General features: G+C 42.1%; 5 protein-coding genes across 13 annotated transcripts in view; 2 read left to right on the top strand and 3 right to left on the bottom strand.

The window, feature by feature from the left end:
• LOC117226362 (prominin-1-A) overlaps positions 1-7,794 on the top strand; it is a 49,702-nt gene extending 41,908 nt beyond the window's left edge. For 4 of the 9 annotated variants that reach the window (XM_076525348.1, XM_076525346.1, XM_076525347.1 and 1 more), the window contains 3 exons: positions 316-474; positions 2,688-2,804; positions 3,555-7,794. In XM_076525348.1, coding sequence (XP_076381463.1) covers positions 316-474; positions 2,688-2,804; positions 3,555-3,660 — 382 coding nt within the window. In that variant the 3' untranslated portion in view covers positions 3,661-7,794. Of the gene's footprint in view, positions 1-315; positions 475-852; positions 1,070-2,051; positions 2,109-2,687; positions 2,805-3,554 lie in introns of those variants that run through there. The other 5 variants (XR_013034438.1, XM_076525349.1, XM_076525352.1 and 2 more) reach the window with 5 other exon arrangements.
• On the bottom strand, positions 7,703-10,534 carry Ttc26 (tetratricopeptide repeat domain 26). The gene is made up of 6 exons (XM_076525354.1): positions 9,823-10,534; positions 9,189-9,438; positions 8,913-9,122; positions 8,531-8,843; positions 8,155-8,395; positions 7,703-8,078 (listed from the first exon to the last, which is right to left on the bottom strand). The coding sequence occupies exons 1-6, from the start codon at positions 10,179-10,181 to the stop codon at positions 7,967-7,969; spliced, it is 1,485 nt and encodes a 494-aa protein (XP_076381469.1). The 5' UTR covers positions 10,182-10,534; the 3' UTR covers positions 7,703-7,966.
• An 847-nt stretch (positions 10,535-11,381) lies between these two features.
• Positions 11,382-13,927, top strand: Nubp2 (NUBP iron-sulfur cluster assembly factor 2). Its single transcript, XM_033480614.2, has 5 exons — positions 11,382-11,567; positions 11,633-11,721; positions 12,033-12,254; positions 12,690-12,843; positions 12,917-13,927. The coding sequence occupies exons 1-5, from the start codon at positions 11,457-11,459 to the stop codon at positions 13,121-13,123; spliced, it is 783 nt and encodes a 260-aa protein (XP_033336505.1). The 5' UTR covers positions 11,382-11,456; the 3' UTR covers positions 13,124-13,927.
• On the bottom strand, positions 13,357-15,909 carry r-l (rudimentary-like). The gene is made up of 4 exons (XM_033480613.2): positions 15,724-15,909; positions 15,391-15,586; positions 14,820-15,303; positions 13,357-14,755 (listed from the first exon to the last, which is right to left on the bottom strand). Exons 2-4 carry the CDS (start codon positions 15,550-15,552, stop codon positions 13,971-13,973), a joined length of 1,431 nt encoding a protein of 476 aa, XP_033336504.2. The 5' UTR covers positions 15,553-15,586; positions 15,724-15,909; the 3' UTR covers positions 13,357-13,970.
• A 199-nt stretch (positions 15,910-16,108) lies between these two features.
• Srp68 (signal recognition particle 68) lies at positions 16,109-18,586 on the bottom strand. The gene is made up of 3 exons (XM_033480612.2): positions 18,426-18,586; positions 17,645-17,982; positions 16,109-17,565 (listed from the first exon to the last, which is right to left on the bottom strand). The coding sequence occupies exons 1-3, from the start codon at positions 18,517-18,519 to the stop codon at positions 16,270-16,272; spliced, it is 1,728 nt and encodes a 575-aa protein (XP_033336503.2). The 5' UTR covers positions 18,520-18,586; the 3' UTR covers positions 16,109-16,269.
• Positions 18,587-19,200: the final 614 nt, after the last annotated feature.

Genomic DNA, 19,200 nt, shown 5'->3' with positions numbered 1-19,200 from the left:
ACCCCGACCGGTGCTCTCGGCATAAATTAGAAGAAGGTGTCAATAGCGTAGAGTATGTCGCGCAGCATCTTCTCAAAGCTTCCAAGTGACTAAAAAGTACAGCTTCCGAGTCTCTTTTTTTTCCTAATACGCGCAAAACAGCATCGACTACGGCGACGTGTGTTCTTTGAGCTAGCTAGGACACTAATGACCACAACGTAACACGCAGATACAAGCTTCTAGCAAAACAGTACACTGATTTCTCTAACTCGCATGACGAGTGGCCAGGCGGGCCGCGATTCCTTATAGAACTAACTAGACGATTTTTCGTTGCAGTGTTCACGACAAGAAGTACGCGTCTCACAGCAGACACCATCCGTCTGCGTACGTGGAGAGCTACGACGGTCCTGCGGTCGGTTACGAGAGAGAGAGGATCGCCGATGCCCATCAAAGCACATCCCATCATGACTCTAGATATTCCGATTTGGCGCCGAAGTAAGTTCCCTTTCCGCAATCGATCGGGATCTGTTTGAAATCGACACCTTCCAAAGGAACAGGATCCTGAAGTACTTAGCGATTCGTTCTGTATTCGACGCTTCCTTAACCCTGTTTGATATCTTTCGATCCTGTTCCTTCGTAGAAGTTTGCTCTCGCCAATCATCCTTCAATCATCGTCTCTCACTGCCCGGGACGAATTTCTGACCCAGCGAAGCACAGAACGCGTTGTCGGGGGTTGCAAAAGTACCTCGGGGTGGGGGGGAGGGGGATTGATCGAGGGTTCAACAAATCGTTGAACGCGTTGTCAAACGATCCCGGGATCTTGTTGTTCTCTTCCGCCGGTTCACGATAGTTGATCTCTGGTTTGTTTTGCAGTTCCACCCCCGCGTGTCGCAGCCACGCACCCACCGCCCCCTCCGAAACAGAACCTCGCAATAGAATCTTTAACGTAACGATAGAAGCGCAGTAAGTTAATGCATACTTGCATTCGGATGCACCGGCAGAGTGTCCTCTTCCTCTCGAGTTCACCTTTCATGTACGCGCTCGAGACACCCAGTCTTATCCGATGATAATACACACACCTTACCCCCGAGTTTCGAATATTTTTCACTATACTTCTTTCACATAGTCGGTGAGCAGGGTTCCCACTCATCGCGCGACACTTTTTCTATCTTTCTCTCTCTTTCTATCCCTCCCTCCCTCCCCCCCCCCTCTCTCTCTCTCACACACACACTTTCTTTCTCTCTTTCTCTTTCTCTCTTTCTATTCTTGCTCCTGCGGCTCTCCAACACGCTCAAACATAATCGAAGACGGGATCAAGTTCAATCTGGCGGTTCTTGGAGTCTGGTTGCTTCACTCCCCCGCATTTTCTCAAGTCACCAGAAGTCGAACTCGAACACTCTATCGCTTTGAACTCATGCTGCCGGGCTCCAAGCGACGAATTTCGATTCAGTTAGGGGTGATTGCTAAGTTCAGGGGTCGAGGAAAGGAATAGATAAATGGTGTCTTTGACACGTCGACTGCTGGCTCGGCGAATATTCAACGAAGTTAACCCCTTGCCCTGTAATACCGTGTCCAACTCGAGAAGATTTGGAACAGAGCCCATTTAGATATGGATGTTGTCCACGTTTCTCGAATCGAAGTAAAATCCTATTCTTCTATCATCGATTTGTTTAAACGTTCGAGTTAAGGTTGGCATACAATAAATATAAATTTTCTTTCTCGTGTAGGAACTTGTTAGCGTCAAAGAAGTGCTAATCAACGTAGCTGCGAAAGAAGTCGTAGTGCAAGGGGTTAAAGCGATACATTCGATGAAGTCAAAATTGAGAAGTTAGTGCCGATGTTACTGTCTCGATCCTTTTACAATTTGTAGATCGTATGCGAGTGTAGCGTGCACGGTAACAGGTCCGGAGAAAGTTAGTTAGGAGAGCTGTGTACGAATCGAACTTGATCGGAGACAGAACAGCGATTAGAAACAGCATTCTCGACAGTAGCCAGACGGAAATGCCACTTGATCCCGTCCGCAAAACTCATGCAACCCCGTTGGTCACGCTTTTTCTCCCGGTTATTTCCAGGTGAGTGGGAACCTTGCGGGGGGGCAACTTCCCGCGTCTCTCGATACGCCTCTGCACGTAAGTCGCAAGACCGATTGTTATCAACTATGTCTCCGTACTTCGTATAAACTTTCATTTTTCTGTTACGTTTTTTTTCTTTTTCGACTGGTTATTCTGCCGCCGCAAAAGGGCAACGTCGCTTTGTCTCGGCTGGAGCTTCTCAAAACGCGTTTCGAGAAACGGGACAAACGAACTGACGTGTCCGATCCTGCCGATTTACGATCTATCGCGCTCGAAGACCGCGGGACAGCATGCTTCGAGTTTCGTAAAATGTTGCAATTTTTGCTCGATGGAACCGCCGAAATAACCGACTTTAGTTTCGCTTGCGGCCAGCTTCGTCGTGCGTTTGCTCGCTAAAGGCATTACACGCTCTCTTTCTCTCTCTCTCTCTCTCTCTCTCTCTCTCTCTCTCTCTCTCTCTCTCTTTCTCTATTTCTCTCTGTGGCAGCAGACACGTTCGATGTTGACAGAATATTTTCTACTTTTTCTTTTCTTTTTTCGTTATTCCTTGTTCGAGTCGACCCACGGTGGTGCAGACCACGTTAAAAGGAGACATTTGTCGTCTGATTTAATAGGATCTCGGTGTGTTGATTACAGAAACTGGGACTTCCCTAATGGCGGTCCTCCTAGGTACCAACCCGCCGCTGCTGCTGCTCCTCTGCCCCTGAGCACGGAATACGAACGACCGCCTCCCTATTACTATCCTGGGCCTGGGTGAGTTTATCAATGGCTTTTCCAACACTCACTGTCGATGGAACAAATCTAAAACCCTGCCACAAAGGCCCCTTTAATTTTATTCTTGATTCCAATTTGGCCGTTCTTGTGAATTTTTCTTCCGACAGTGACGGAGACTCCATATATCGATGCTTTACACACGATTATAAACCCATTCGCAAGAGTTTCGAATGTTTGCAACTTTCAAAATTACTTTGAACCTGCTTCCTAACTTGTCCGAATCTGTGTTCCACTGACAGTGCGTCCGTACCGAGTCGGCTTAGAAGACTCATTATATTAGATAGTGTCAGTTTAGAAGTACTACTACCCCTGGCAGAAAATGTTTGATCGTGAACATGATCGTTGACAGTACCATTTCATCGGATATTGAAAGTAGTATGACAAAGCGCTAGAATTATCGAAAAGATTTCGTCAATGCAATGCGACGATCGAACTCTTTGTGTTTAAATCGGCGTTCAACTTTCTCGTTTCGTTCGTTCCACTTTGTTCCGAGTCAATACGTATCGTTCTCGCGCTATACGGTAAAAAAGAAAAAAAAACACGCAGCACGACGCAACTTATTCTCTAGCAATTTCCAGCACGATCGAAACCAAGATAATTGTTGTGAAAAGAAAATGAAAGCTGACGCGTTTCGTTTACGGGGTTTGATTCGCGGGATCGAACATCTTTTGCCAGGGGTGCGCAACGTTCTGTTTTTCAAACGCTAAATAATCCTGAACTTTTCTAAAGTGCTCGTGGACCAGGCAGGAGAAATGTGAAACGCAGTGGAATGTCGAAAGATTTTTTTCCAGGGACAGAAATTAGGAAACAAGTGCCGTGGCATGCACAAAGGTAGCGCTGAGTAGCGTGGCTACCCACAGTCTCACCCGCAGTTACAAAAGGACGCTCAAAAAGAAAGAGAAATCCGGATGCAAGCGAGACTATGTTTAAATAAATAAATGGTCGCGTGCATTCCCGGTGAGCGTGCCACGGACCGTGCGAACGGAGCGAATTTAATTCAGTTTAAAGACCAACTTTGATACAGACTGAGGTAGGCTAAAAATCAGATGGATCCTTCGGCGAGCGCGAGTAGTGTGAGCTATGCGTGTGCGATTTTATTCCTGTTCTACCCTGTTTCTATTAGTATTATTTAACGAAAATCCGAGTGCGAGAGATGCGTGTAAAAGAGAAAGAGAGAGAGAGAGAGAAAGAGAAAGAATGTGATATTCACGTCGAATAGCCACGACCATATTTTTGTCTTGACCGTCTCCGTTTATTTTACTCTGCTCGTTCGTTTTTATCACTTGACTGATCTTCGCCGTTTTTTGTTCCTTTCCGACGTAAATTCCCGACTCCGAGTATCATTTTTCCGAATCGACGATTCTCGCAAATCCTTCGTTCTCCCTTCCAGCAAGAGAGTACAGTTATCGAAGCACTAAATCAAACACTTTCACGCACACGACACTCTCGTTCGATCCTCCTGCAATGGCTCGCAAGAGTCAAAAAGCACCACCCCGATCTTTCGTTTCTAGTTTAAACAACGAGCTTGTCGACGCCAGCACACGAAGCTGCCACAATCCCCGACTGTACTCTCCCTCTCCTGTCCAGTATTAAGTTCCGACTTGTTCCTCGCGAAACGATTCGTTGATAACGCGCGTGTACATTCAGCCGCTTGTGTCTTATCGATTACTCCCGTGTTAATGGTTTTTGCGTGAACTACCTATCGGAGCAATAACGACGGTCGACAGACCGATCACGATCGACAGTAGGCCGTAGACCGGACGCTCGCGCGATCGAAGGATCAACGTTCGATCCTCTAGCATTAGAAACCGTTTTGTAAAGCGTTCACCGTTCCGCAGGACCACCTTCGATTTCCTCCGAAAATCGACTCGACTCTCTGTCAACGAATCCCTCCCGGCTATTTTACGAGATCTCCCCGAGTCACGTTTTATCATTGTCTCGTTCTACTATCGGTCCTGGAACGGCGATCGCTGATCGATTCTCAGTGTCTTGTGAAAACGCGCCCGACACGGGCTAGTTTCGCGCGTCTGTCGTTAAGAGATCCTTTCGTAGACCTTCTGTTCACGTCGAATGATACTGCCGTCTTGGGAATAGAACCTTGTTGCCGGCCGGTTTCACACGTCGGCCGGCATCCGGCAGCCGTTTTGCGAGTCGTTTTCGGCTTCCGAGAACCCTTGTGCACCGATCAACGCCATATTTAAATGCCAAACGACGTTCTCCGCGTGGTCCACGGGGCTTCGAGGATAGGAAAATCCCATGGGCCATCGTGATCGACCTTGCTCCCTCAGAGCCTGCAGATACCAGCTTCCGCGACCGACCTTTGCACGCGTCTCGACTCCGAACTCCAGGTAGCATACTTAAATCTTTAGCAAGAGTTTCGTTTCTCCAGATTCTTGCCAGAATCGGGCCATCGAATGATCGAAACGAACGAATTTCGTGTTCGATGGAACAATGGAAATGGTACGATCCTCGCCGGAGAATCGTCGTTCGGGTGCCAAGGCTTCGAGTATTCGCTCGAACGTTTGGACGGTGGAGGCTGGTCTCTCGGCAAGGTCACCGCTACGAAATACTCTATGTATATGGTTCTTTAAGTAGACGTTTTTTCGTACTATTAAACTTTACCGTGTAACTCACCGTGAGCTCTTTGAGGTTCCCGCGTCGCATAGCGGTTCTAAAGCGTTCGAGTCTACGCGACGCGCGAACGAAGAATCGAGTGCAACATCCGTTTTTGAGCATCCTGACGCGTCGGAAGATGGTTTTCAAGATCCTCTACCACCGGAGCAGAGAGCCGGGCAATGATCGATCGAGATCAAAGTTCGCAGTTTTATCGATTCACCCACGGTTAGGTGGAATCGATGTATTTCAATCGTCCGTCTACTCGACGATGGAATATACACGTTTCAATCGTCGGTCGACTCGATGAGATACTCGATTCGGTGAACCTCTCGTGTCGAGTTGGTATCGAGAAAATTGGAAACTCGATGGTCGGATACGATTGATAATTAAGTGATCACTGCCGTAGAGAACCTATTCGACACGGCCGCTGTCCTTTGCGACAGCGTGTTTTAACATTTAACACACTTACACACTGTACGGTAGATTACGCCGCCCATGCTGACACGGTCTGCGATCGACCGCTTAGCAGATTGCCAAAACAAAAAAATGATAAAAATGTGTTTGGAAAAAAAGCGCAAAAAAAAAGGAGAACGAAAGTGAGAGAAGAGAAAAGAGTACTTCCCCCGTATTGTATCGACACGTGGGAGCACAAAAGATCGTTGCGGTGTTTTTTCTAAGGAGGATAAGGAGTAAGTGAGATTGGCGTGAGAGTAAACATAGCTCGTAGAGTGAATGCTAGATAGAGAGCAAAAGAGAGAAAGAGAGAGAGAGAGAGTGAGAGTGAGAGAGCCTGCGCGCGAGGAGATGATGATTTCCGCTCTATCATTATCGTATTTACATACAATGTCTAGCATAGTGAAGAATAAGCTACGTTTTTAGCGTTAAGCGTCGACGTTCAAAACGGACACGCAAAAACAGTATCGTCGTCGTCGTACGTCGTACGTCGCCGTCGCTGTCGTCGTCGTCGTCGTCGGGGACCCGAGGAACCGCGATCGTTCCCGTTTCTTCGTTCCCCTAATCTCCCCAGTTTCTCCGTTCTCGAGGATCATTTCCACGCCTGGAGAAGAGACCCATGGAAGAGAAAGACCTCCTTCAAGATCCAGTTGTGCAGCACCCAGACGCAAGCCGGAGAACGAGTGCTGACCGACGATGGTCCGAAGCTGTGCGGACTATGAAAATTTCGAATTTCGTGTGCCATTTACGGCACCGCGAAAACCCTCTTCTGGTGCTATTTTTATAAAGATGGAAGTCGGTGTGCTGGCACTCCTTCTCCGCGCTGTCAACGTGGCGTCTGGCTCGAACGGGACACGAACTGCTAGGACGTAGGACTCGTTTTACAGCTGTCTGTACGAAACTGTGTGACACGTGTTAACGATTCGTTCGTTTGCAGGGTGGACGTATGTTAGACGGGGTATCCAGCGTTCGTGGAATCTTGTTCGATGATTTAGAGATCGGTTCAGGCTGAAAGTAACGTTTTAATAGCGTCCCAGAAGTGGTCTTGCCTATGTTCGAAGTGTTGCCACTCTTCGATCTTCGCTAATTGGGATCCCAAAATTGCAACGAGACACGCGACGCTGTTAAAATCTTGTTAGAAAAGATTTGAGACATCAATTTCTTCCAGCCGCGTTTAGGAAATTGAGTTCGGATGATTCTAACCGATTGAACAAGATTCTACGGATGCTGAATGCTGCTGTCTCGTGCCACCCTGGTTTCAGCCCGCGGTGGTCGGAGGCTCGCCCTAATTCTAAGGAGGAACATTTAGTTTCCAGAACTAAAAGCTTACCAACTAGTTGCGAATGTTTTGAAAGAATAGCGCGCGAAAGATATTTTCAAGAAGTTTCAAAGGCGTAGCGTTTTCAGAGGTCTAAGATTGCGTTCAAAGGCTCCGACTACCGACGGTTGGTACTAGTTTCGGACGGTTTCGCGACGTATGTTTCCGTTCGGGGGTTCTCTTAAATTCTCTGCTCAATAATTCGGAGCGCCCATGACGTTCGAGCCGAGCGTTCTTCTACGTTTCTTTCGCTGGACTTCAGCAGCCATTCCACCGGAAACTCGGATTCTTGGAGTATCGCGAGTGTATCGTTCTCCGGACGTTTATCCAAGAATACGTTTCCGTTTCTGAAGAACGTCGGATATATATGTATATGTATTTCGATCGGAAAATGTGCAAGTACGCGAACGTGGTGTACACGCCATCGACTATGGTGTTTTTACGATTCACCGTTTGTGTTTGTTAAAATTAATTATTATTGATATTACGATTATTATTATTATTATTAATATTATTATTATTATTATATTATTATTATAAAATGAGTGTATCACAGTTCAAATATATCTATTTTATATTAAATCATCAGCGGCCGCCGCGACCTCCGCGACTCGTCGTCGTTCGTTCATGGAAATCATTGTGTCCGGGCTCGTGCGAAACGCATTAACAATGTCATATTGTTTGATCGGTAGATAAGGCCACTCCTGGTCGATACAATTAACGATAACGCCCACTTTAGAACCACTTCTAGTCATCAACAATTGATGCGGTTATCTTTACCCCATTTACGCATCACTCGGATAATTTGCTCCACTTGAGAGTTCGAAGTGTTTTTCAGGAGTTGTATCACCTCGGTCAAAAGCTCCCTGAAATCAGGTTTATCGTTAAACAGCTTGCACCGATTCCGTGTAGCCGTGCATCATAGATCGAACAAAATCTTACTTTGGCTGCTTCTCGGCTACGATGTACTGAAATGTGCCGCAGCATGCGCCGCGCTTTCCTTCCCAATTTTCAGGGCTCGGGTCCATTCTTTCCAACATGTCGAAAGCCTTCGCCGAATACCAAAATTCGCCGACCTCGTAGCAATCGTTCGCAATTAATTGCAATAGATTGAACGACTCTCTGGACGTGTCCATTTTCAGGTACAGATTCCAAGCGAGCTGGGGCTTCTTGTTCATTATATCTGGCGAAGTACGGTAGGTAAAACATTACAAAAGAGAATTGGTAAAAACGTTCTGTTACGTTACTCGTAACTTATCAAAAATGAGTCGATTCAGATTACCGTACAAAGATGTAACGAACAACAACGTGGACTTACAGCAACGGGCTAGAAGGCTGATGTAAATGTAGTCGTTCTTATACTTCTCGTTTCGAATGGTCAAGAAAGCTTCCTCCGCTTCCTTGAAATAGCCGGCTGCAGCCTGAGCCTGGGCATAATTGAAATTAAAGTAGTCGTAGTCCTCGTTGGAGAAGTAAGTCTTGATCGTGTTCAGATACATCAGAACGTCTTCGAATTGACGCGAGAGGAAGAAGGAGGAAACCATGCACTGTCTACCGGGTATGGTGTCGCATTCCGACGCCGATTTTCCAACTTGTTGAAAGTACTGATGGGCCGTTTTTATGTTTTCCCTCTGAAAAATATCATAAGCATTTAATTCGGGCGGTCGTTTTACAAGATTTCGTTGACCAAAGATCCCTACGGAATTAGTTTCTTGCCCCATCACGGCGTTCACTATCCCTTTTAAAATGTACTCCTGTGGAACAGCTGGCTCGAGGTCCTTGATCAGCTCGTACGCCTCCCGAACGTCGTCCTGCTTCAAATAGTAGATCACTAGATTTAGTCGAGCCTCGGGAATCACGTCCACCAAGTTCGGCAAAATTTGCAGCGCCCCTTCTCCGCCTTTGAACACCTACGAGCAATTCTCGTTCGAACGTAGAAACGAACAATTTAATCGTTGAAACTGCTCGCAACTCACGACCGTATTGTGGCGAATAACATCGTGGCTGAAGCTCAGCGAGTTCGACATCTTGTCCATCAGCTGTTTCATCTCGTTCTGCGCGGCGGTCCCATTGTACAGGCGAAAAGTGTTGCAAGCTTTCAGATTGATGGCGATCGCGCTGTCGGGATACTTTTGCAGGTACACCTGGAGAACTTCCTGGGATACCTCGTGGTAGTCCAGCTTGTAGTAGCACAACGCGACGTACACGTTCAATGCGAAATAGTCTCTGCGAACATGGAAGCGGATCAAGATTATCCGGCATCCTGCGGAATTTTATATATGGGAAGCTGCAAGAGTTTATGCTATTGATCACGGTGTTTAGAACATGAACCGGAGTTAAAGGAAGGACGAGGAGAGGAAGGGGGTACCTGGTGTCCTCTAAAACCTTAATCATGCGTAACGCCTCTAAAATTTCAACGTTCCAGTCTTCCTCGATACTAGCAGAATCGTCGCTGTCGGAGTCCCTAGGTAAACATTTCGATTCAGGCATCGCAATTTCATCGAAACTGCTCGCGCCTTTGCTGTCCGACAATGAGCCGACGTGCAAACGTTTCGATTATAATCTAAACGTCTCCGACAGCCGCAAACGAGAGAACGCGGTGATAAGAACCTGTTCTCCAGCAGAATCTTCTTGTAAACGTCGATAGCTTCCTGGTAATGAGCTCTCAGGTAGTGAACGGATGCTAAACTCAACTGGTCCTCTATGACGTTCTCCAGTTTGTTATTGTACTCGACAAATTTCGAGTCGTTGTCCATTTTATGGGCCAAGTGGAACAACAGCCTGTTCTTCAGTTTACACTCCGGAGCATCTTCGAGAACTCTCTGAGACTCAGGGTACATGCCAAGGTAGAAGTAGCAGCAGGCCAAGTTCAACGACAGGTCCGGGATTGTTTGATCCTTGTTGATCAAGTCCTCGTAGACGGTAGCCGCGCGTTTGTAGTCCCCAAGATGGAAAGCACAATATCCCATCCATAGTTCGGTGTCCAAATTACTCCCAGAGCTACTGTTGAACTCCAAAAGCGTCAATGCACCGGTGTAATCACGTTTCTCCAAGAATTCCTCCAACTTTGGTATCTTCTTCTCCGACCCTGACTTCTTCGCACCCTCGGACGAGGCTGGCTTGGATCTCGACAGTATCTGTTACAATTACATTTCGCAGTGAGCATCGAATGAAAATCAAAGAACAGATGTTAACAGTGTTAGAAAATGAGTGAACGAAATTATTTTGCATCTTGGCCACACCGAGAAATTGAAATTAAAAGAGAGAAAAGAAAATACAGCGCACAATGTTTTGTTTACCATTCTTGGTTGCTGGTAGTTACTAGCTATTGATTGCCACGTGCCAATATACTATATTACATGCAGAGTTGGCGTTCGAGATTAAATATTTATTAAATCGTGATAACGTTAATAAATAGCATTGGCAATTAGTTTCCTCGAGATTTTTAAAAATCTTCGAATTTCATTTTTTAAATGAAATTCTGTGCGATCGCCTGTAAACGTTATTAAAGTGGTGCTAACATTTAATCACATTACTCGGAGATAGTCTTTAGTTTCGTCTTTTTATTTTTAAACGAAATGAAAAAGAACTGCTTTAACGAAGTCGAACATTTTGATTTAATAAGAGCGTAGTTTGGATAAGTTTATCTGCTTAACAAATAAATGTAAACGAAAACTCGTTGATATTGTAATCTTCGCGGGGTACTCTTCGTGCTCTTTTTAGTTTTGTGTATACTGTTGCTTAAAAGTACATGGACATTCGCAATTTTTAACGAATATATAACATATATTGAACATAAATTATTCATTACTGAATTTCTTACATACGTATATACTTTGTACCACGATAGAATTATAATGTAATTATTTAAAATAAAGGATTTGAATAATTGAATTATTGAATGTAACGTGTACCATCAGGATACGATAATCACATATTTAAAGAAAATTTATTAAGAGAATCTTTTATTAAGGATATGTCTACCGTGTTATAAAACTGGGCAATAGATTTATTATATATACAGTGTGTGTTAACAAGTTTACACGGTGCAGAAGAGAAAGGATCCGAGTATTCGAGCACGAAGGTTCATTGGTGTTTATGACAATTTCATAGTCCTCAGCGAGGACTTCTCGCTGAGTGATGAGAGACGGAGAGAAGAGAGAGAGAGAGATCGCGCGCGTCAGAACACGGCGGACCGTCGTGGAGGTTACATCGCCGGTACTGTTGTTGCATTTATTTTCGTAATGTTGGAAGGTGTCAAGCATATTTTTTTAGTGCTGTCCGGTAAAGGTGGTGTTGGAAAATCAACGGTCAGCACTCAGTTGGCCCTGGCACTCAAGGAATCAGGATTTCGAGTGAGTTATCGAGTATTTTACGTTGGAGTTTTAGGTTAAGTTGCTTACATGTCAAAATATTGTAGGTGGGTTTGTTGGACGTCGATCTTTGCGGACCAAGTGTGCCTTACCTGTTGAATTTGGAAGGCAAGGATGTCCACCAATCGTCTGACGGGTTTGTGCATCAGTTTCTACAAATAATTTGTTGTTTAATAAATATGTGCACTTTCCATTTTTTTTACTAAAAATCGCTACAGTGATTTTTCGAGTATTACACCTTACTTTAGTGAGAAACAATTGCTCGGATTAATTGTTCGAATTTTATTTTTATTGATATACTGTTGCAGTTTGTGCAAATATATTTTTAGCACATTCCCAGACATAGACAATTTTTTCTTGTCAATTTATTTTAAGCATTCGGTTCGATTGCTTAATAAAATTTATGATATTTGTTGGATAGTTTAATTAATACATCGATTGTTGCAGGTGGGTGCCAGTGTATGCGGACAAAGAGCAGAAATTGGCAGTGATGTCAATAGGTTTCTTGCTAAAAAATCAGGATGACAGTGTTGTCTGGAGAGGCCCCAAAAAAACTGGCATGATCAAGCAATTTTTAACTGATGTTGTCTGGCAAGACATTGATTATTTAATCATTGATACACCACCAGGAACCTCGGATGAGCACATCACAGTGATGGAAAATTTAAGGTATATTCAAAATACATTCTTTATTCATTTTTCTATTCATTTGCGCAGGATTAATTTGCCTGCAAGTTTGATTCTTGAAAAACAGAATGTTTGGCACTAAAGTGTCATGTGCTTATGAATGTTCACATGTGACTGTGATTAAGAATCATGTGATGTCCAAACGAAACGTAACTCTACTGAGATAAGCTATTGGTCATGAGATTGATAAGCTCATATATTTTGCTGGAATGCATGCTAGGAGAGGAAATAACACAGTTATTGTATTAGATAATGATTCTACCACTGTGCCATATTATAGCACAGATTTCTCTTTTATGTTTGTCTCGAACGATGGTACACGATTAAATTAATTTGCAGCGATTAATCTAAGCTCCAAAGAAATCATGTTTTTCTTAACAGCTGGTAATTAACTGATAAAATCAATCTGTCCCACAGGAACGCGAAATGTGATGGAGCCCTCATTGTAACCACTCCACAAGCAGTCGCTGTAGACGACGTTCTACGAGAAGTAACATTCTGTAGAAAAACAGGCATTCACATATTTGGCATTATCGAAAACATGAGTGGCTTCGTGTGTCCCTCGTGTTCGGTTAGTAAAAGACTTGCTTTCTCTTGTAATCTTTTTATTATCATTCATTATAATAAAAAAATATTAATTTCAGGAATGCACGAATGTATTTTCCGCTGGCGGAGGTATCGCTCTGTCGAGAATGGTAAACGTACCATTTCTCGCCAAAGTACCCATAGACCCACAAGTAGGTAAACTGGCAGAGACTGGCCAAAGTGTTTTGGTAACTTTACCGGATAGCCAGGTGGCCCAAGTATTCCGGAAACTAGTCGAACAACTTACCAAAAGCAAGGAAGCATAAGAGTGAAACCATGGATTCCAACCATACAATACCGTTTTGAAATATAGTACTTGCTTGTGATGTTAAGGGGTCTTCTCGAAAGGGTTGAAAAAGAATTTCTCTTAAATATATATATGTATATATTCTAAAAACAATATAATTCGGAGAAATTGCGCCAAAAAGAAGTTCCAAAAGTTGCATTTTTAATGTTGAAGGAGGAAGATCTCTTAAACTAATCTTTAGCCTTTTGCGAGTCATTTTCATTGTTTTATTATAAGTCATACAAGTCGATTTGAAGATAAAAATATATTTTCCTTGTGGAAAAGAGGAAAGAATATATATACATTATATAATTATATAAAATGGAATCTTAAGTATAAGTATGTACAAATAATTGGGAATCGCAAAAGGTCAATCTAAATGGCGTCCTAAATTATGGATATATAAGTACAAATACAACGAGTAGTTTTACACGATCGCATTTACATGAGGTACATGTTACTAGTTTCTTCTTTGCACTTGTGAAAAATACAGCAAAAAAGTGTATTCGTGTGCGTGGTCAACGATAGCAAAATAGATAACTTTACATAATATTTTGAATACCATAAAAATATGGTGAACCTGTTTGATGCAATAGTCAAACTATATATTTCCATACAAAAATATGTTTCATTTCTTACATTTACTATACATTATATATTGAATCAGCGTTAGCAATAACGCGTAGGAACATTTTTCTTTTTTTGTATAAAAATGTGAATATAAATCGACGTATCGTTGTATTATGAACATACATCGAAACTTTAAATATATATTTTCCTGCTATTTTTGTATGAATCTAGGTAATAGGTGAATTGGAAAATACTTTTTATTCCAATCGCTTTTTGTAAGCAGTCCAAAGTTCCTTCTTATATTCCAACGCGGCAGCTAACTTGTCTTTTGCCTCGGTGATACCTCTACCAACAACAGCTAAATCTGCTCCAGATTTTACAACAGATTCTGGAGTATTGTACTGTTGACCTAAATTGTCGGAACTTTGGCCGAGCTTCACTCCAGGGGTCAGCTGAACGAGACCTGGATTTGTGAATATATTCGACTGACAAACGATGCCAGCGACTATGTTCGAATTTTGTGCGATCGATACTGCGTGCCGAACGTACTCGTCATTTGTTAACGCGCCATTAGAAGACATCTGCGCCAATATAAAAATACCACGCGGTTCGTTAACATTTTCTAACGCATTTTTTAATCCATCTACTATGCTCTTTCCTGCTATCGCATGCACAGTAACAATATCTGCCCATTCCGCAATTTTATAAATACCCTTTTGGTATTGTAAAGACACTGTGTTACCGATATCCGCGAATTTCCGGTCCTCCATTAGAAGAAAATCGTGCTTCTTAGCCAAATCTTGCAAACGCTTTATAAAATCACAGCTGAAGTCTTCTATTATATCTATGTGCGTTTTTAGTACCACAATGTGTGGTCCTACCAAATTGGCTAATTGTAAAATAGAGTCTGCTTTGGTTAAATCTGCTGCCAAGCACAAAGTAGATTCTTTTGTTTCCATGAGATTGAATATTTTAGATGCAATCTCGTTTGTAGTTTTATTAGCGCGAGAGTTAAATGGTATTTTCAGTCTGCATTCTGGAACTTTAAAAGAAACTATTTAATATTCTATGAAGCAGAAAATGATGCAGTGTAAAATGTTATTTACCTTGATTAACAATAACAGGAGCTTGACTTAGCGACAAGTAGTTTAGTACCTCCTTTCTAATCGTTGGTGTAATCTTGTTGGCTTCCACAAGGTAAGCCAAGAGACTGGTGACCGAGTACAAACTCCACATGTTTATACCATTAGTTTCGATATTCTTTTTACCACCCTGTTCTCTGTTAATCACTACAAGAGCATCTGTTACCTTCAAACCCTCTTTTCTTAATGTTTGTGCAGTCTCTAGAATACTGCTACCGCTAGTGACTACATCTTCGATGATTACACAATTATCTCCTAATTTGAAATGGCCTTCTATCATTTTCTTTGTACCATATGCCTTTTCCTCTTTTCTTTTGATTAACATGGGGATATTATAATCGACAGATATCAAAGTAGCTAATGGTAAAGCAGTGTAAGGTACACCACAGATCTGAGATATGTTTTCACGGTCCTCCGACAGTCTCCACAGTGCCTTCGCCAGTTGAGCCTTCGAAATATCAAAGAATATAAACAATTTAAGAATTATGAAATAAATGACAGAGTATGCTCAAAAGAATTTTTAAATTACTCATACCATAACTTTTGGATGAGAGATTATTACTCTCAAGTCAAAATACACCGGACTTTTCAAACCAACTTTGGTCACAAATTCTCCAAATTTGATCGCGTCGATCTCGAAAAGTGAAATCGCTAACTTCTTCAATTCTACGTCCATGGCACTCGATTTTTCGCACATGATTTCTGTCTATTGAAATTAAAACACGTGGTCCCTGAAAACATGATGCACAGAGCGATATTTAAACAATTAAGGTTAACCTGTTGCACATAGCTATTTTTTTATTTCGTATTATATTTCAATCAAGTGTACAGTTCATTTCAGGATAAAAATAAATTATGCAATACGTACAGATTAATAACGTTTAACGTTAAAGATGAGGGATTAGGTTAACTGGCACTGCGTTACTGGAACGGTAGCTTCTCACCTAGGTAACCACGTTTCTGCAGATATCAAAGTATAAATACTCCACCTGTGGCAAACAAGTGAAGCTCTCAAACTCTAAAATGGTCGAACTATGGAAACTTTGTAAATAATTAGATTCTATTAAAATTCTTGCCCTCTAAATTCATCCTCAAAGATTGAAATTTCTCCCTCAAAATTCAGTTTTATTGTAGGACTCTTACATTATAAAAGATGGAAATGGAAATTCCAAGGTAATATCTTCGCTTGTAAATTTCAATAGGTTTTGAACAGATATAAAAATCCGTAGGGTGTGTTAAGTAAATATATCAAGTATATTAATAATATTTCTTTATTTCCTTTAATCAATATTGCTGTTGGTATAAGTGAAAACTCGATGCTCATCGAGATATTTGAGAACCGGTAAAAACGCATTACCGCACCACGTGCGATAACATCAAAAATCCAGTATCTTTCGCTTACAATAGACTTGTTTTATTTATTTCCCCAGCCCCATAAACCTTTAACGAATCCTGTGAGACCGGCCTGGCCGCCCTTCTTGGCTTGGTCTCCCAATTTCTCGCTTAAATCCGGAAACTCGACCATGTTGAAGGCCAAGTCGAAGAACAACGGTTTGCAGGGGATAGGCTGCATGGATGGTGGTAGTTTATAAACGTTGGGTTGCTTCGTTAGAAGCGCTGGGTCTTCTCTGTACTCCTGTAAACGTTCGTACAGCGGTTTCTTTGTCTTAGTATATTTATTGGTGCCAGGTTCTTCTTCTTGCCCTTCTTCTAACACACTGTGCGCATGGGCGGCGTACTTTGCACCCTCAATGGAGGTCTCCAATTTCTGCAGAGCCTCCTTCAATGGCTCGGGAAGCATTTTACCATAATTTAGTGCATCTTTCACATGTTGCGCGGACCTCTGATACAGAGCCATGGCTTCCCTCCATCGGTGAAGATTTGCTAAAGACTGGGCCATGTAATAACATCTAAAGGCCCTATAGCTCTTCGTCTTAGCTTCCTGTTCCCGTACAAACTCTTCATCGTCCTGCAACTGTGAGATCTCAACGAGATTATGCAGAGCTGCTTCGTATAGTCTTACAATGTCCTGTGGCTTCGCTTTAGCAGACTCTTCAGCAGCCTTAATCAGTGCCAGATTCCTCTCCAAGGTACGCGACAATCTAATATATTGTAGGTAGGTGATTAGGTGTTGTGGTGCCGTTAGCTTGTCGTTGTCTTTGTTCTTAATCTCGTTCTTGAAGAAGTCTCTCACAGCCGAGATCGCGTCTTTACAATCTATCAAGTGTGCTTCCAATAGATCGATCTTAGCTTCATTTGTGGCTGCTTTATCCAACGTTTGATTCAATCTAGAGTCCGCAATTAGCAGACCTGCTGCTCTAGGCGGTACCATACCGCAGGATTTACCGCGCCATGTTACTTCTTCCGTGTTCGACTGTTTCTCACGGGTTTGGGCCATCAAAGAGTCTAAGCTAGCTAACAGCTCTCCGCTCAATTGACCTCGCATTTGCATTAAGTCGTCTATGGCAGTGGTATCTCCGATATTATAAGCGCAGTATCTAAGGCTAGGAGCAAGTTCCTCCACCCTCGCGTTGTACATCACTTGCTCTAGTTCTGGTAGTGCAGAGGCCAGCTTTCCATACACTACCTGAGCTTTCTTCAAATTCTCCATAGCTTTCTTCCATAATTGTAGCTCAAAGTGCAAGGAACCGTGTATCCAGGCAACATAGGCTTGAGCTTCTAGTTTTGTTCTTGCATCGCAGTTAATGTTCTGAAATAAACCAATTAATGAAAATTAAATTGAGTTGGAATGTTTACGTATTACAAATCGTAGAGTCAGTTTATACTACCTCTATCAATTCCTGCAACTGCAGGGAATAAGTAGCAGCTTTCTTTAGTCTAGATATCAAATGAAATTTTTTTCTTGGCTCTGTGTTAGATTCTTGTCTCAACTGCATAGCATAACTCCAGGCACGTTCTGACATCATCAGGGGAACTTGTAGAAATTTGTCGTCGTTAACCATCACAGCAGTTATATCTTTCCTTTTGAAATGGCGTCTATCTCCCTGTGGAACTTTTAATACTTTTCTCAAACGCCTTAGTCTCCTTGAACAATAGCCTCGATACCGTTGGTAGTCTCCGTGTCTCAACCCATGTTGTTGCTGTGCTTCTTTGATGATTTTTAAGACTGTTTAACTGTTAAGGAATCTCAAAAAAGATACTAGACCAAAATTATAGAGCTATAAGGTGCTTCAAATATTTGTGCATTTTATATTCAATAATATTTAGAGCAATTATAGCTGATAAAAAAAAATAAAATGTTAAGTAATACAAATATAACATAGCAAATAAAAAAGCTATTTATTGACAATTATAATTAAACTTAGCGATAAGAGGTGTTATTACCACAAGAAACATAAATTAAAAAATGGTTATATTCATAGATAGGTAGTTTGTATCGCATAGTGATTGTTGATGAAACAATGAAAAAACCTATTTGTATTTTTATTTTGCAGTATTGAGGCGATATACAATAATAATGGGTGCGACATGACAAAGAGAGGTTAGGAAATGACATATGGCAATTACGAAGTATTCGACGCGTGCATAAAACATGTTGGAAAAGGATACTTTCCAGCGAGTACGTCTTCTGTTCCTTCGGACCCGTAGCGTCATTTGCTTGGTTTTCTTTTAACAACTCAATATTCCTTTGCTCGACCACCATCGTCTTGCAACCACGTATTCAATTTTCACCAAGCCTCTGTCGCCACGAACCCGACAATCACAAAATAACTATATGTAGTCGTGCAACACGAAATAATAATGTTAAAGCATATACGGCGGCACATTCAAACACTTTCCGTAAATGTATTCCAACTACAGCAAACACTTTGTAAAGGTCCGTAATTAATAAAATAAATTCTACACAATATTACCTTATTTTTTATTCTCCATTCATTTTACCATACTTAAGAATATATAGTACTTGAAATATTTAGAAAACATTACAGTAAGTACAGATAATGATACTAAGAGATTAACGTTATTGTAAAACTCGTAGATATGGTAAATTATTGAGCAATGAACAATTAAAAGTTTACAGTAGATTGCTTTCAATAAATGTAAATTTTTACGAAATTTTCAATACATACTTTAATACATACTTTGGTGACAGTATCGATGGTGATGCCGTTTACACACGCAGCGACGCTATGTCAAATAATTTTCCCTATACCCTTAATGTGTTAGACAAGAAAAGCAGATTTTGCAACAAGGATAGAAACAGCGGCCGGTGGCGCCATCTACGGTGGCGGGTTTGTGAACTAACTTTCCCTATCTCCACCGTGTGTAAGACAAGGACAGAGACAGTGTGCGACAAGGAGAATAGATGTTCCGGTTGTGCCAC

This window comes from Megalopta genalis, chromosome 11 (genome assembly GCF_051020955.1).
Source record: "Megalopta genalis isolate 19385.01 chromosome 11, iyMegGena1_principal, whole genome shotgun sequence".
Lineage (NCBI taxonomy): Eukaryota > Metazoa > Arthropoda > Insecta > Hymenoptera > Halictidae > Megalopta > Megalopta genalis.
The sequence above is the reverse complement of the archived record's forward strand: the minus strand, read 5'-3'. Positions and strand labels throughout refer to the sequence as shown.